This window comes from Typopeltis vanoorti, chromosome 9 (genome assembly GCF_054136105.1).
Source record: "Typopeltis vanoorti isolate ZY-2024b chromosome 9, IOZ_Tvanoo_1.0, whole genome shotgun sequence".
NCBI lineage: Eukaryota > Metazoa > Arthropoda > Arachnida > Uropygi > Thelyphonidae > Typopeltis > Typopeltis vanoorti.
In genome coordinates, this window is record NC_143557.1 from 36,579,129 (window position 1) to 36,598,314 (window position 19,186).

General features: G+C 35.5%; 1 protein-coding gene across 4 annotated transcripts in view; it reads left to right on the top strand.

The window, feature by feature from the left end:
* The window catches only part of LOC150102972 (transmembrane channel-like protein 7), a 482,602-nt gene that overhangs the window by 213,072 nt on the left and 250,344 nt on the right, over window positions 1-19,186 (top strand). For all 4 annotated transcript variants that reach the window (XM_090398586.1, XM_090398588.1, XM_090398587.1 and 1 more), the window contains exon 6: window positions 18,292-18,558. In XM_090398586.1, coding sequence (XP_090254712.1) covers window positions 18,292-18,558 — 267 coding nt within the window. The remainder of the gene's footprint in view (window positions 1-18,291; window positions 18,559-19,186) is intronic.

A 19,186-nucleotide genomic window follows, 5' to 3' on the forward strand; every position in this document is an offset into this window, starting at 1 on the left:
AACAGTACGATCAATTCAAAGTTAGTTAGCAGTCCTGTCATTCAATCAGGCCGAAGTATTTATTTTCCTTCTGCGATTCCCGCTAGATTCGAATTTTTGTGAACGGTGCAGTAATAAGAAATTCAGGCAAATACAATAGTTAGATTAACCAATGATACATTTAATATAGGTCATATAACACATACATAAATTTTACTTCTAATTTCTATATACTAGAAACAAGTCAAACATTAAGTTTAGATAATCTCAATAGCACAATCTTCCAAGTCTTCACATGCACTTTCTCAGCTTCTGGGTTACAAAGTTTCTACACTTAAATTAATATAATGGAACATCCAATCTAGTCAGTTTTCACATAATTCTCAGTCATGCTATAAGTTCAAAATATTACAAGCACTAATAGCTGAAAATATCTTTCAAACAATTCTTATCTCCAACTCTCATTCACAAAGAGTGTCCACAGTTAAAGTAGCGTTAAGCATAGCGTAATTAACACACAATTCTTCAAGCATAGAAATAATACACTATGACAAACCTTACCGGAAACAGTTCCTAATACATCAATTATGTTGTGAGCAAACCTTTGGAACTTATTTATCTTACTTAATAAAAACACATTTACAAGACTTATCCATGGTTATACTTAAAGCACTATCAAACGCACTTCAGAATTCTAGACTTCAATTACAGGGTACTTCAACTATCGTCGTTACCACTCATAAACTAATTAAACACCGTGAGGTTCTTTTTAGGGCAAATCGGAAATAAGCCACAATTCTAGAATAGCCGGGTTCATTCAGAATTCTTCCTTAAACATCCAGCTTTTTATTTTATCCGATTGTAGTATTAATTTCCTTTTTATTATTACTGCTGATTATACTTTCAGCTAACTATAAAGCTCGTTTCGTCCTTGCTCACTTATAAAAAAAAATATCCACTCAACTCCTACCCTTAAGAACCTTTTATTTACTTCTACTTCTCTAGTTTATCTCCTTGCTACCTTTTACTGCCAAAATTCCGTTCCGACTCCCCTACTTCGTATATATTTTCTCGTCTCTATTTAGTCTACGTTCTGTTCCACATGCGCTCGTTTATTTCACGCGTCTCTATGACAACCGATAAACGTAAATATTCTCGCGAATGTTACATTAGGCTATACAACTACATTGAGTTATTACATAACATTAAGCTTTCACAAAACAGGAATAATTAGAATATTTGCTTTACAATAAATGCGTAGTTAAATTACAAATATAAGTTCTTATAATATTGACATAACAATAAATAAAATAACTTATTAATATTTAATACAGTCTTTTCATTATTCATACATATATCTTTGATTAAATAATTAAATATCAGACAAAATTAAGGCAGTTATATGAATATTAAATTTTAAAATAAGTTATATACATTAAATAATATTTACAAGTCTAGCCTTTGGGATGGAAGATCATGTTGGATTCTGAAGCAAATAATAATTACTCTAATCTCTACATAATCAGAATCCAACAAAGACTTACTCTTCCTTTGAAAAATTTTTCTTTAAAGAAAAATTTTTCACACTAGATTCACGAGTGGAGAAAACTGACTTCTTATCTCCCTTCCAAGATCTTAAATAGCACTTAGTTTGAACATGATTAAATTTTTTATTACAGTCTATGTATTTACCTTTCTGCACTTCTCCACTTAAGTTCTTGTTGTTTTTATCATAGGAAGAATTTTGATTGCTACACTTATAATGTGATATTGTCCTTTCGGGGTAGAAGTTCTGTTCTCTGTCACTAACTTTTATCCTCAGTTGTCTATCATTTTGGTAATTTGTTTCTTTTGTCCTAGTTCTGTTATATAGACTAGTCACCCTGGCACAAATTACCTCAACTGTTAATTGTTCCTTATTGATAACTTCAGGTTCAGGTTTGGCTATTAGTTGTTGAGAATTTTCATCAGTATTACATTTTGATTTTGGTAGATAAGGCATAACAGACTGTGTATTACTATCCTCCATAGTTGGTTCAGTTACAGATAGCACCACTTTATTTGGGGCAAATCCTTTCTCAGGTACATGAAACCTTTCTCTCTGCCTCCTTGTTCTATTATGCATATAATTGCCATTTGTTCTGACACTTATTTTCCTGCCCATTAGGCATACTTCCCTTTTAAAAAAATCACAGGAGAACTGATATCTTTCTAAGAAATTTGTTCCCAATATGATGTGGGAGCTTATGTCAGCGGTTGAGGGGATGATAAGTAAGTCCTGCCAGACACTTAGCTTAAATTCTGGTAGGTAGATTCTTGCTCGAATCTTTTCATACGCTATGAAGTTTGGATCTGAAAGAGTAGTAATTTTTACAGGTTGTCTAAGTTTGGCAATATTATTCCTTAACTTATGTCTTATACCTTGGAGATAGTCCTTTCTAATAGTTGAAGCATTACATCCTGTATCAAACAAAATATTACATTTAGAACATAGGATTTCTCCTCTAACGCTCATCATTCTTTCATTAGGTGCTTGGTGTTTCTGAATTCCATTATTTCTTCTGTGGGGTTTGTATCCAAACTTCGAGTCCCATCTGCTATTAGAGTAGTTTCCTTTGTTATAGGAACAATTCCTGGCATAATGTCCAACTTTCTTGCAATTATAACATTTTGGAGGATCTCTTTGTTTTGTCTCTGTCTTAGATTGAGGGATAACAGACATCTGTTGTTTGACATTATCTAGTCCTTGAATTACCTTATCTAGACTAACTAAAATGGGTTGATTTTGTTTTTCCACTTCATGTTTAATTAATTCATTCATTTTATCAGTTGTGGGGTTTTGGTTTTCTTGAGACTTCAAGGTAATAGCTGATAATTGTCTCACAACCTCATTAAGACTATCCATTATTGGCTGATTTAACTTATTTACTTCCTGGTGAATTAGGGTTTGTACTTCTGTCATCAGCCTTTTGTCAAATTGCTCTTTACTTTCAGTTATGCAATTAATACTATTTGGACTTTCTCCAATATTCTTTCCGTTCCCTTTATCATCCTTATTTTTCTTTTCAACTTCTGATTGGTTCAAGGAACAACTAGTCTTATTTACAACATTAACAAGACCTACACTGGATGAGGGATAAAGGTCTCCTAACATTTGTTCTTTTTCCTTGACAGCTACAAGGCATTCTTCTAGTGAGGTTATCTTCTTCTTGTAGGCTGTCTCCCTCAGTTCTTGCCTAACACCTTGTCTAAATTGTTGATAAACTGCCCAATCCAAATGAGGTTTGTCTTCATTGGATACATTTAAACTATTAGAGAGAGTTAGTAAACGATTGTAGAAATCAGCAACACTTTCTTTGTCCTTCTGTGTAATCCTCTGCAGCTTCCATAAATTTGGTCCAACACTCCTCCGTTTACAAAATTGAGATAGTAAGGCTTCTTTAAATTTCTTGTACTCAAATGTTTCTCTAAGAATAGGAGATGAGAAAAAATATGTTTTAGCTTTACCAATTAGCTTGTTTCTAAGTAATACCAACAACTGAAAGTCTGTCCAACCTGCTGTTTCTCTGAGTTTCTCAATATAAGTAAAAAAGGATAACACATCATCAGAGTCTTCTCCTGAAAATTGGGGAACTACCTGTTGGGGATTTACACTTCTAAAAAATTCACTGTCTTCCATCTCTGAATTTGAAGTAACAGCCATAGTGATAAATAAAGTATTAATTTAATTAATATAATCCTTTAATTTCAAAAAAAAACAAACTTTGTCTTTGCCTAATTTCAGATTACAACCAGTTCATTGTGATTTATTTAATTTACTTTCTAAATTTTCAGGGAGTAATTCCACAATTATTATTACCTAGCTAAATTCAATCTCTTAATTTAAAAAAAAATATCCACTCAACTCCTACCCTTAAGAACCTTTTATTTACTTCTACTTCTCTAGTTTATCTCCTTGCTACCTTTTACTTCCAAAATTCCGTTCCGACTCCCCTACTTCGTATATATTTTCTCCTCTCTATTTAGTCCACGCTCCCTTCCACTCATGCTCGTTTATTTCACGCGTCTCTATGACAACCGATAAACGTAAATATTCTCGCGAATGTTACATTAGGCTATACAACTACATTGAGTTATTACATAACATTAAGCTTTCACAAAACAGGAATAATTAGAATATTTGCTTTACAATAAATGCGTAGTTAAATTACAAATATAAGTTCTTATAATATTGACATAACAATAAATAAAATAACTTATTAATATTAATACAGTCTTTTCATTATTCATACGTATATCTTTGATTAAATAATTAAATATCAGACAAAATTAAGGCAGTTATATGAATATTAAATTTTAAAATAAGTTATATACATTAAATAATATTTACAAGTCTAGCCTTTGTGATGGAAGATCATGTTGGATTCTGAAGCAAATAATAATTACTCTAATCTCTACATAATCAGAATCCAACATTATTGTTATTAACAGACCTCCAGTCAAGAGATTCATTGTGGGATGTCCGACTCACATGCGCAACTCATCATAACCCATGACTTTAATGCATTCATTGTCTCTGCACTCACCACACCCTCAGACAAAAAATCTTCTCCTCACCCTCTTGTACCCACCTTTTACAACTTCCAGGGATGGCCTCTCATTCTCCCCCTGTTTCCAGATATTCTATGAAAAATCTGATCCACGTTAATCTGGTAATTACCCCTTATCAACTTATACATCTCAATAATGTCTTTCCTCTCCTATCCACTAGACTCTGTAATTTGCATTCTCTCAATCTGTCCTCGTATTCCACATTCCAGAGACCAGAAAAACCAACTTAATCAGTTCAATTTAATTAAAACTGTACCCTTTCCAACATCTCATCTTCCTTTTGAAATCTATCAACCAAGTCTGTATACAGTAATCCATATACAGCCTGATGAATGTCTTGTACAATGGAATCAAAACATTCTTACTTCTATGTCTGTGTTCTCCACATCATTCCCATAACTCGCTATGTTGTCCTCACAGTTTTAGCAAAATGTTCATGAAATTTCAAGTCTCTATCCACCACAACCCCAAATCCTTCATCTCCTCCACCTCCTTCAAAATATCCCCACTAATCCAATACTCTGCATCCCATCTTTGCTTCCCAAATTTTTATTATTATGTGACTCCTCCCTGGTGGTGTCACATAATAATAATGTGGTGTGATTAAATGATTAGTTCACAGAGCTCATGAGATTTGTTCAACAATTGCCAGAGCTACTTTTATCTGTAACAGTTATAATGCAAAAACAATCAATAAAATAATTAATAATTATGGCCTTTATCATTATTCTCCTTGAAAAGTTTGTAAAATTTCAGTTCTATATATTAAAAGGGTTATCAGAGAAAATTACAAGACTTCTTTGTCAAATTGACAAAGAAATTGTCAGATTGAAGTGTCTTTCCATTCAATTTGTAAACTAAATTCTTTCCTTGTCTCTTCAAAAGACATCATCCTCCTCTCTTATCCCAGAGTTTACAGAATGTTAACTCCGGGATAAGAGAGGCCGTGTCATTATGGGCAGACTCTTCATTCTGCTCAGATTTGTCTGGAAGAACATTAAGAATATATTTCACCTCAAAAGTCCAATAAGTCTTGTTTAGCTAGCCACTCCTTGTGGCTAGCTAAACAAGAGCTATGGTATTCATTGAAATAAAGCAAACATCCTACACGAAAGTTATTTTCTTTTGGAAAGATTATTATAAAGAAAGTTGTGAAGCACACATTCAAGCATAACCTCAATACAAACGACTGGCTTAAGCTATCTTAATTTTGGAAAGTCATCCTAAATAATAATCTTCATTCATGTGTTTCATAAAATTGTAATTATTTAAATTTTATTTTTATTTATTTGAATTCTAATAATTGTAGATGAAGTTATCCTCCTGCAGTTGCTAGCACATACTGTATATTGTCACACTTACCATTTAAATGTTTTTCTTTTTATGTGTATTGATAATGGCTAAGAAACCTAGCCAAAAATGCTGCAAATATCATTATTATTATATGGTATTCCCCAAGGAGTCAGGAGACTCATCATGGGAGACCCTAAGTATATATTTTACATGCAAAACCTATCATACCTCTCCTTAAACTCATTCACCATCAGGCAACTCACAACTAATCCTGGCAATCCATTCCACTCAATCACCACTCTCCATGCAAAAAATTTAGTCCACACACCCCTACTAACCACACTCTTGCACAACTTCCACGGATGACCCCTAGTTTTGTATATTGAAAAATTTCCTTTGCATCAATTTCATAAAATCTTTTTAATAGCTTATAAGTTTCTATCATATCCCCCCTTTTTTGCCTATTAACCAAACTTTGTAACCCCCACACACCTTCAACCTGCCATCGTAGTGAGCATTCAACAGACCTGTCACCAGCTTAGTCACTTATCTCTTAATTCTCTCTGCCACCTGCTAATACCCAAGAAACCTAGGTGACCAAATCTGTGCACAGTAGTCAAGATGAACCAAATCATAGCCTTATAAAGAGGGATAGTTTCTTCTTTATCTTTACTTATTAGCACGTTTTTCAACAGCCATTTAATTCTTTGAGCTATTTTACAAACTTTTGCGATATGCTCTTGGAGCTTCAACACTCTCCGTCCACCATTATCTCTAAGTCCCTAGCATCATTAATTTCCTGCGGTCCAGTATCAATATGATACAAATATGATACAATGCATGTAACCTTTTCCACACGTAATACATAACCTTACATTTTGCAACATTAAATTGACAGTCATTATCTTTTGCCTACAATGGCAATTTATTTAAGTTATCCTGCGGGATATCTACTGCATCATCTTTATCAACTATTGCTCTCCTCAATTTTGCATCCTCAGCAAGCAACTGAATATCTCCTCCTAAATCTTTCCCTATATCATTGATATACAAATTAAAGAGTAGTGCCTTAGTACAGAACCCTCAGGCACTCCACTAGTCATCTTCATTCTCTTAGATTCCACTTCACCATATACACTACTCTCTGGTGTCTGTCTATCAACCACCTCCCTACCCATGCTACTAACTTCATTTCTGTTTCCCATTTTCTCCAACTTTCATAGTAGTTTTCCATCTTGTATTCTGTCAAATGTGTTTGCAGAGTCCAGTGGTATAGCCATTTCCATTGTCAAATTCCGCTGTTACTTTATTATAAAATGTGAATAAATTACTAAGATAGAATCTACCCTGTATACAAAGTCATACTTCCCGCTATAGATTATCGCATCCTATCTACCCACTGTTGTATTTTATCTTTCACCAACTTTTCCAATACTTTAAAAACCACTGCTGATATATTAATTGGTCTATAGTTTGCTAAGAGGTGCTTAGGGGTGCAAACTAACTATAATTTGCTAAGGGATGCTTAAGGGTCAAAGCTGTATAACTGAGAGGAGACCTCCACATAGCCTTTAAAGGAATGCAGAGAACCGACCAGCGCTTCTGACCTAATGTCCAATCCTCACCTTCTCGTGGTGCACCCTGTTGGGTATCTACCTGGATATTGAACAAACAAGGATGGGCTGGCAATTTGAGATTTAGCCGACCAAATTTTATTCTTATTGGCTTAAACCAATATACAAAATGATGGTACAGCATGACAAAATTTCATGCCCGTTAAGCAATGCCCCTGTTGTTTTCGCCAGGGAACCAGGCGAAACTATCAATGATATAGAACGGTACTATCAACGTAAGAAGCCTGAATGGCAAAGAAATGGAGCTAGCTGAGGAATTAGATAATTTCCAGATCAACATAATAGGGATGACTGAAGCAAAAAAGACAAAAACTGGCAAGATCTTTCTGAGCAATAAATACAAAATGTTATATTCAGGCAATGACAATCAAGGAAAAGAAGGAGTAGCCATAGTATCCAACACTAAATACGAGGTAATCTTCTTGAATGGCAGGCAGTCTCGAGTAGAGTGATGTGGACAAATATCAGAATGGGGAATTGGACAATGAGACTTATTTGTGACTATGGTCCCACAGAAGGTTCTACTAAGATACAAGTGGAAGAATTTTTTGATGCTTTAGAAAAAGCAACTGATACAATGAAAAAGGAAAAGTTGGTCCTTGTTGGGGATCTGAATAGCAGAGTAGGAAATGATTGTCAAACACAAAAATATATTGGGAAAATTTGGAGAAAAGAGCAAAGCTAATAATAATGACAAATACCTGTTGGATTTCTGCTCAGGACATCGACTGGTTATTACTAACACCATGTTCCAACATAAAATTGTGCACAAATTCCCTGGTGCAGAACAGCAGAGTGTACAGAGGACTTGAAATTGGAAGTGATCACTATTTAGTCTTGAGCAGGATAAAATTGAATTCCATAATGAAAAGAATAACATGTAAGAAAGTTTTAAAGTGAATAAAAGTTGAGCAGCTCTCAGATATGAACTGTAGACTAAAATAACAAAGATTATTGAAGAAAAAATGAAAGTTTGAGAACAGGAATCAAACCTTGGAGATTCAGTGGCAAGCATTGAAGAAAACCCTGATTGATTCAGCTAGAGAGGCATATGGTGAAGTTGTCTACAAGGATAGCAAAATCAGATGTTTGACACTGGAAGTTACAGTGGCATTCAAGGAAAAGAAGAAAGCACATCAAAAGTTCTTGGCAAATAAGTCAGCTTGTGCTTTTAGAGAATACAGAGACAAATGTAAGAAAGCTAAACACTGTGTAAAACTAGCTAAAAAAGTCATGGAAGGACTTTGGCAAGAACATAGAAAATAAATATCAAGAAGGTGGTAAGATATTCTGGAGGTTGTTGTAGAAGCTTAGAAATGGAGGAAAAAGTGCTGTAAAAGAAGTTAGATATGATAAAGGTGACATGAAAATGGGAGAAAAAGATATCTTTGAAGTATTTAGTAATTACTTTCGAAAAATTGCGAAATGAAACAAGCAGTGATAGCACAGTGGTAAAAAACACTCAACAGGCATACAGTCAGGAATACATTATTATTATTATTATTATTATTATTATTTTGACACCTCCAAGGAGTCCAAAGACTCATCGAGGGAGAGTGTGCCGACAGCATCGAACGATTGGTCCCCTTCCAACTACTAACTGCGCTCAAACTTACTTAACTGAGCCATTAGTAGCAGAGGCTCTACCTATAAAGCTCTTTGCTTTCCATCCACATAAAGCTCTTTGCTTTATGTGGATGATGTTATACTTGCAAATAAATCTGCTACAAGTCTGCCAGATTCTCTGACTAAATTGAATAGCTGTTGTAATAGATATGGTAGGAAGGTCAGCAATAAAAAGACAAAGTCAACGAAAATAGGCAGAATCATCGAAAATGTCAACTGTGTTGTGAATGGAGAATCTGTGGAACAGGAAAAACATTTCAGCTATTTATGCACGATTTTTAGTGAAGATGGTAAATTAAATATAGAAATAGACAACAGAATCCACAAAGCTGGTATGGTGGGAAGTCAATTGAATAAATTCATATGGAATAAGAGAGAAATTAGTTGAAACACTAAATTAGCTGTATACAAGACAGCGTTCAAACCAGTTTTAACTTATGGATCTGAGAGCTGGGTCAGAAGTAAAACACTTGACCAAAGACTAGAGACCACAGATATGAGAGTCCTGAGAAAGATTATAGGTGTGAACAGATGGCATCAATGGCAATATCATATTAAAAACGAGGATATTAGAAAGAACTTGACATCGTCAGCATCCAGGAATGCGTTAGCAGAGCTAATCTCAGGTGGTATGGTCACTTAAACAGAATTGGCGAGGAAAGATTAGCAAAACATGTGTTCTCTGCCAGGTTGGCAGCCAAACGACCCAGAGGAAGACCAAGATATAGGTGGATTGATACAGTACAAAGTGCCTTAGACGATAGAAATATAAGATCTGATAATGTTGGAGTCTTGACAAGTAACAGACTGATTTGGAGGAAAATTGTAGATAGGAAATTAATAATGATGTAATTTTTTTCATGTAGTACTATCATATCCTGTACACCCCTTGAGGGTACATGGCAGGAATTTGATGATGATGATGATGATGTATTATTATTATTTGTGGGACCTGTTCATGAAAGTTTGCCAACAGGAAAATATACCCGAGGAATGGAGGGAGAGTACTCTTGTAGGTGAGGGACTTTAGATACTTACAACAGTGGAAGAAGATGGAGGAGCTGGGAATTGTGCAACCCATTTACCCTTGTAGATGGGTAAATGGGATGCACAAGACTGTAAAAATTACAGAGGAATAAAGTTGATGTCCCACACAATGAAAATCCTAGAAAGGGTTCTTGATGGAAGATTGAGGAAGGAGGTGGAGATTGCAAAGGAACAATTTGGCGTCATGCCTGGTAGATCAACAACAACAGATGCTATCTTTGGGTTACGGCAGATGATGGAAAAGTTTCGAGAGAAACAATGAGAGCTACATCTGGCATTTATTGATCTGGAGAAAGCATACGATAGAGTGCCAAGGCAAGAAGTCTGGAGGTGTCTGAGGGAGAAGAAGGTTCCGGAAAAATATGTCAGGTTGTGCAGGAGATGTACAGAAATGTGAAGACAAGTGTTCGGACCTGTCTAGGACAGACAGAAAGTTTTCAGGTAACAGCTGGCTTGCATCAAGGGTCGGGTCAGCATTAAGTCTGTTTCTGTTTAATATTGTGATGGAGGAGGTGAGAGAAGATGCACCTTGGACAATGTTGTATGCAGATGACATCTTGCTGTGTGTACATTGAAGAGAAGAAGCAGGAACTAAACTGGAAAGATGGAGAAAAGTACTGGAAGAGAGAGGTATGAGACTGAGCAGAAGTAAGACTGAGTATATGTGTTGCACAGTGGGCGGCAGCCAGGAGACAGATCTGGAGCTGGAAGGAAATGTCATCAGGAAGGTGAGGGACTTTAGATACTTAGGTTCAACAATGGAAGAAGATGGAGGAGCTGAGAAGGAAGTGGGATGCAGGATACAAGTGGGTTGGAGGAACTGGAGGGAGATGGCTGGAGTATTATGCCGATCAATCTGAAAGGCAAAATCTATAGGACAGTAGTGAGGCCAGCTATGACGTATGCTATAGAAACTGTGGCCCTGAGGAAAAATAACATCAGCAGGATGGAAGTAGCAGAGATAAGAATGCTTAGGTGGATGTGCAGTGTGACCAGAAAGGATCATCTGAGAAATGACTATGTGAGGGAAACAGTGAAAGTTACGAACTTAGGAGCAAAGATACAGGAGGCAAGGTTGCGATGGTTTGGTCATGTGATGAGGAGGGAGGACAAATATGTGGGAAGAAGGGTCATGCAGATGGATGTGCAAGGAAGGAGGAAGCGTGGGTATCCAAAGAAGAGATGGAGGAGCTGGCAGAAGAGGACTTGAGGATGAAGAACTTGGATGTGGTGACAGCCCAAGACAGGAGGATGTGGAGGAGACTCATCATCAACAGCGACCCCACTTAAGTGGGAGAAGCTGCAGAAGAAGAAGATTAAAATAAAATAATATATATAATATTAATATAAATATTAATTAATATAAAATATATTAATATATTATAATAAAAAATAAAAATAAAATATAATAAAAAACATAAATGTAAGGTGCATACCTTACATATATTATGTCATGAATAAAATTGATCATCGTGTTCATCTTCCTCATCTGCTTAAGGCAACCTGAGATCATCATGAACAATGGCTTTCCAGTTCAATCTATCAACAGCCGAGCTATTTAAATTTCTGTAAGCATTACACTTATACTCATGAAGTTTTCTACCCACTTCCTTCTAGGTCTTTCCAGTGATATCTTTCCTTCTATTTCTTTTGTTTTGGAGAATTTGAGAAAACCTTTTAGTAGGTATTCTGTACACGTGTCCATACCAGTATAACTGTTTTTCTCTGACTCCTGTTAGTATTGAAATATGGTATTGTAATTCTTTGATCGACTGCATGGTTTTCATTTCATCTCTCTAGCCAAAAGGCCGTGGGTTCAAATCCCACCATAGGCATGGATATTTGTGATTGTATGTGAAAATACTAGTGGTGGTGGGCAGTAGATGCCACTGGCATAGATGATGGTAGTTGCAGTTCAATGTAGTTGGTGGACTGAGTGGAGGAGACTGAGAGTTGTAGAGTAGGTGTCTTCCCTCGATGAGTCCAAGGACTCCTTGGAGGTGTCGCGTAATAATTATAATAATAATGTTTTATTTATTTTCCTCAGACACTTGTTATCAAAGCCTGTCATTCTTTGTACTTCCTTCTTTGATAAACCAAGTCTCTGCATTATACAGAACTGTTGGGAGTACTACGGAACTTGGATTTTAAGTTCTTTGGAAAGATGTGTATTTTTCCATATATTTGTAAGTCTGGTCATAGTAGACCACACTAGATTTATTCTGTGTTTAATAGTTTCTTCATAATTTAGATTTTCTCTGATTGATGTGCCTGAGTAACTGAATTTTTCAACCTGTTCCAATTTATTATTCTTCTCCATTTCTGCCTAATTGCCACAATTTTAGTTTTACTAAGATTTATCTGCATTTCATCTTCTTTACTGTTTTATCTAGGTTTTCAATCATATAGTTTACATTTTTCTTATTATCTGTAAATAATACTATATCATCTGCATATTTTATGTGATGTAAATTTTGTCAATTCAAAGTCATTCACATGTCTTCTGGGATAGACTCTGCAAGTTCTTCCAGACACAGGTTAAATAAACATGAATAAAATTAAACAATGGATGAAATTTACATTAAATTATTTAATTTAATGAGAGTAGCATGATAGAGTGGAATCTATGGGAATGACAGTGATGAGTGGAGTACTTCAGGGTTCTGTACTAGGGCTACAACTCTTTAATTTGTATATCAATGATATAGGAAAAATGAAAGAAAAAATGAATGGGGAAAGTAAGAAAGTGCAAGAAACTAAAAATAAAGATAAGGTGAAGCTGTTAGTTTGCAGAAGGGAGAAGTGAAAGAGATGATAGTTATGGCAGAAATAAATGATTTGAAAGGGGAGAAATATCCAATGAGAGATGATATGAAAGAGTTGTTGAAAGAAACGAAAATGAGGAGTAATGAAGTAAAGACTGTTAGTCTGCCTCAGTATGATACGACAGAGTTGAGAAGAAGGGCCTGAATGCTAATAAGAAGACTGTACATGAGAAATAGTGAGCGTTTATAGATGTATGCAGAGAATTTGATGGATTAAAAGACTTGTACATGCCTAATGGACTACATTTAAATGGTTTTGGAGTTAGTTTTTTTTTTTATTTGATTTTTATGGTGCATCAAAGGTCATACTGCACCAGGACACAGCAGTACATATAGCAATTGGTTAGTAGGACGATCACAAACATCCATGCCTTGGCAGGATATGAACCTGCAACCTCTGGCTAGAGAGCAGTATGCTAACCACTTAGCCAACCAGGCTGGCTTTGGAATTTTATGGTTGTAGCAAGTGTTGTTTAGTGAGATTTTTGGAAGTGAAAACACCAAAGAAACTAGAGATATTGGAGAGGGGGGGGGGGGGATGTAATTAAGTGCATTTGGCCAACCTTGTGATAAATGACCGTGTGTGTAGAGAAATGATTATGCAATGCTAAATGAGATTTCATAGGTTTCCAATTCAGATGGGCTGGTAATGACATTACACAAGACTAATTGCAGGTACAAGGGGGATACTGAAATGTATGGTCCTAATGTCAGAAGAAAGAGAATTAAGGGAAAGGAGTTTCTGGCATTGGTCAGCTTGACTTGGTCAAAAATTACAGACATCAGTGAGACTTGGTTGACAGAAAAATGATATACTTACAAGGAAAGAATGTAAAGGGTATTGTATTTTCATGGAGGACAGAGGGAATAGGACAGGAGGTGGCGGCATTACTAATATGAAAGATGAAGAATTACAACCAACCAAATTAGAATTTCAAGAGGAAGTTAGGTCTGGAGGGGGGGGGGGCGGAGTGAGTCATTTCAGACTGTCTAGTTTGAGACAGGAGCAAATAGGATAAAATATGTTGTTGGGTACTGCTATAGACCAGGGATACACAGGAAGAGGAAGATGCCATGAATCAGTAGATTAGCACAATGAGATCAAGCCAAGCAATTATTATAGGAGACTTCAACTATGGGGACATAGATTGGAGGGATAAGAGGTTGCATGGCAAGATGGAAATGGAATTTATACATTTGCTAAGAGATAATTATATGCAATATTATAGAGGGAAACCAGGGGTTTGAGAGTGTTGGATCTGGTAATAGCATCAGAAGATATATTCATAATCAAGGTGGACACTCTGCCTCCAATTGGAGAGAGTGACCATGCAGTCTTGTTCTGGGAAGTTGCCAAACATGGAATTCTCTGTCAAGAAAAGGTTTATGGTGAACTATAAAGTTGGAAATTATGACAGACTTAGGAGGCAACTTGGAGAAGCTACAGGGGAAAAAAAATGCAAGCAATGCATGGGATGTGCTCAGAGACTGTTTGAGAGAAGTAGTATTAGACTGCATGCTGAAGGTTGGGAGGATAAATCAAATGGGGAGTAAGTGGATCAGTAGAAATAGAAAGCAAGAGCTGCAAAAAAAAAAAAAAAAAAAAAAAAAAACACTGCTGAGGGAATATAAAGGAAAAAGTGATAAGCAAAAGTGCAAGAAAGAAGTGGAACTAGTGTGGTAAAAAAGACCAAATCAGATTATGAGAGAAAATTAGCTAAGCAATAACAAATAAAAAAAAAAAAAAGTAAATAAAAAAATTTTTTTTTCATTATGTAGCATCATCATCATCAAATTCCTGCCATGTACCCTCAAGGGGTGTACAGGATATGATAGTACTACACGAAAAAAATTACAGTATTATTAATTTCCTATCTACAGTTTTCTTCCAAATCAGTCTGTTACTTGTCAAGACGCCAACATTATCAGATCTTATATTTCTATCGTCTAAAGCACTTTGTACCGTATCAATCCACCTATATCTTGGTCTTCCTATGGTTCGTTCGGCTGCCAACCTGGCAGAGAACACATGTTTTGCTAATCTTTCTTCGCCTATTCTGTTTAAGTGACCATACCACCTGAGATTAGCTCTGCTAACGCATTCCTGGATGCTGACAATGTTAAGTATTTTCCTAACATCCTCGTTTTTAATATGATATTGCCAGTGATGCCATCTGTTCACGCCTATAATCTTTCTCAGGACTCTCATATCTGTGGTCTCTAGTCTTTGGTCAAGTGTTTTCTGACCCAGCTCTCAGATCCATAAGTTAAAACGGGTTTGAAAACTGTCTTGTATACAGCTAATTTAGTGTTCCGACTAATTTCTCTCTTATTCCATATGAATTTATTCAATTGATTTCCCACCATACCAGCTTTGATGATTCTGTTGTCTATTTCTATATTTAATTTACCATCTTCAGTAAAAATCGTGCCTAAATAGCTGAAATGTTTTATTTGTTCCACAGGTTCTCCATCCACAACACAGTTGACATTTTCAATGATTCTGTCTATTTTCATTGTCTTTGTCTTTTTATTGCTGACCTTCATACCATATCTATTACAACAGCAATTCAATTTAGTCAGAGAATCTTGCAGACATGTAGCAGATTTATTTAGAAGTATAACATCATCCGCATAAAGCAAAGAGCTGACATTAACATCTCCAATTTTGATATCATGTTTAATACCACTTTCCTTCATAATGTGATCCATATAGATAATGAATAACAGAGGGGATAATGTACATCCTTGTCTCACACCAGATTTAACATTGAACCATATTCCTGTACTTCCTTCAATTCTAACTGCTGACTTACAACTCAAATAAAGACTAAGTATTGCTTGATATAATGCCCCATTGACACCATATAACTGCAGCGTATTGAATAGCTTCTCTCTTGGCACCTTGTCATATGCCTTTTCCAGATCGACAAAACTTAAATACAGATCTTTGTTATATTCCCATGCTTTCTCGACTATTTGTCGTAAAGTGAAGATCTGATCCTGACAGCCTCTATTTGGCCTGAATCCAGCTTGTTCTTCACCAAGCTTTTTTTCCACAATTCTTCTCAACCGTTTCTCAAGTATACTTGCATAGATCTTGCCAGGAACACTCAGTAGGGAAATACCTCTGTAATTCTCACATGCAGTTTTATTTCCCTTTTTATATATGGGTACTATGAGCTCTACTCCAATCATCGGGAATTCGTCCCTCTGTCCAGGTTTTCTGAACTATGCAGTGCAGCCACTGTAAGACTCTTATACCACCATACTTCAGCATTTCTGGTCGAATATCATCTACTCCTGCTGCCTTTCCACCTTTCAAGCCTTTGATGGCTTTTTCTACTTCAAGTATGGATATGTATTCCTGACTGCATGCCTGGTCAGTGTTATTTACCACTGTGCTGTCATCGCTGCTTGTTTCATTTAGCAGTTTTTCAAAGTAATTACTCCATACTTCAAGGATATCTTTTTCTCCCGTTTTCATGTCACCTTTATCATCTCTAATTCCTTTTACAGCACTCTTTCCTCCATTCTTAAGCTTCTTCAACAACCTCCAGAATATTTTGCCACCTTCTTGATATTTATTTTCTATATTCTTGCCAAAGTCCTCCTATGACTTTTGTTTAGCTAGTTTTACACAGTGTTTAGCATTCGTGCATTTGTCTCTATATTCTCTAAGAGCACAAGCTGACTTATTTGACAGGAACTTTTGATATGCTTTCTTCTTTTCCTTCACTGCCTCTTTAACTTCCTGTGTCCACCAGGGAGTTCTGATTTTTTTATCCTTACAGACAACCTCACCACATGTCTCTCTGGCAGAATCAGTCAATGTTTTCTTCAGAGTTTGCCACTGAATCTCCAAGGTTTGATTCCTGTTCTCAAACGCTTTCATTTTTTCTTCAATAATCTTTGTGTATTTTAGTCTACAGTTCACATCTGAGAGCTGCTCAACTTTTATTCGCTTTAAAACTTTCTTACATGTTATTCTTTTCAGTATGAAATTCAATTTTATTTCGCTCAAGACTAAATAGTGATCACTTCCAATTTCAAATCCTCTGTACACTCTGGTGTCCTGCACCAGGGAGAAAACATCACTATGAACAATAACATAGTCAATAAGACTTTTCTTATTTGCCTCTTCTCTCCATGTGAATTTGTGCACATTTTTATGTTGGAACATGGTGTTAGTAATAACCAGTCCATGCCCTGAGCAGAAATCCAACAAGTATTTGCCGTTATTATTAGCTTTGCTCTTTTCTCCAGATTTTTCCAAAATAATATGTCTGACAATCATTTCCTACTCTGCTATTTAGATTCCCAACAAGGACCAACTTTTCATTTTTCATTGTGTCAGTTGTTTTTTCTAAAGCATCAAAAAATTCCTCCACATCTACCTTAGTAGAACCTTCTGTGGGACCATAGGCACAAATAAGTCTTATTATCCAGTTCCCCATTCTCATATTTGCCCACATTACTCTACTTGAGACTGACTGCCATTCAAAAAGATTAGCCTCGTATTTTGTGTTGAATACTATGGCTACTTCTTCTTTTCCTTGATTGTCATTGCCTGAATATAACATTTTGTATTTATTGCTCAGAAAGATCTCACCAGTTTTGGTCTTTTTTGTTTCAGTCACCTCAGCCGGAATGAAATTTTGTCATGTTGTACCATCATTTTTTTATTTTGGTTTAACCAATAAGAATACAATTTGGTCATCTAAATCCCAAATTGACAGCCCATCCTCATTCGTTCAGTATCCAAGTGGATACCCAACAGGGTGCACCAAGAGAAGGTGAGGGTTGGACATTAGGTCAGAAGCCCTAGTCGGTTCTCCGCATTCCTTTAAAGGCTATGTGGGGGTCTCCTCTCAGTTATACAACTTTGACCCTTAAGCACCCCATAATAATAATAATAATAATATTATTATTATTATTATTATTATTATTATTATTTGCCTCGAGGGAGAGTACCTGCTGTACAACTCTGTCTCCAACACTCAATCCACTAACTGACCACAACTACACCAACACCATCTACTTCCATTCACCACCACCACCAGTATTTTCACAGAGAATCACAAGCATCCATGCTCATGGCGGAATTCGAACCTGCAGCCTTTTGGCTGGAGAGCTGATATGCTAACCACTCGGCTAGTCAGGCTGGCTTACAAAGTGGTTATTATTATTTTTGTAGTTATTATAGTTATTATTGTTATATTATATTATTATGTTATATTATTATTATAGTTACTATTATTTTTGTTTATTTTCAGACATCTCAACTAATGAAGTACAATTTAAGAGATTTCCTCGGTGCCATTGAATTATGGCACTCACATTTAAAAATTATACAAGGCCAGTTTGGAATGGGAGTTGCATCCTATTTTTTCCTCCTTCGCAAACTGTTTTTGCTAAATTTTGGAATATCTATCATTGTTATGGGATTTCTTGTAATTCCACAACTTATATGGAAGCATCAAGAATCCAACTCCACCAACAGCTCAGTGAAGTTTACTGGTAAAGAAATATTAACAGGAGCTGTATGTATTCATATATATTTTCAAAAGTACTTCCTTGTTGTAACTATTTTTAATAGAACATGAAAGTTGTCATTTACACAGTGAAGGGGAGGGATAAAATCCTACACAATAAATTATTGTTTAACATCTTTATTTGAACCAAACAAACTATGACTCTGATTTTACATATAAATGAATAATATGATTCTGAGATGCTGGGAATATACTAATTTATAGGTGTGTATTTAGGCTTAGGTGCTGGTTTATGCTCATAATTAAATTTAATGGAATAAATACAGCACAGTTTAAATAATTAAACACCAGGTTTAATCATTCCGATATTTCATCTCTTTCAAAGAGACATCTTCAAGATTGCAGTATTAAAATTGTAATAACATGCACAACAATAAGTGTAACAAATTAAACTTCCACTATTTTAAGTCTAAAGTTCCATGAAGAGCTCTCAATAGGTGCTGTTGTCTAACTTAACTGTTGGGAAGGTCTAAAAATTAAAGTTTCTCAAATCTTGGTAAGTTTAATGCAACCATATTTATAGAAAGTTTTTTCACTTGGTTGCAAATTAAATTAAACTTCTCAAGAAATTATATTCTTGTTTCTTGTAAAAAGGATAAAATATGAATATAATTTT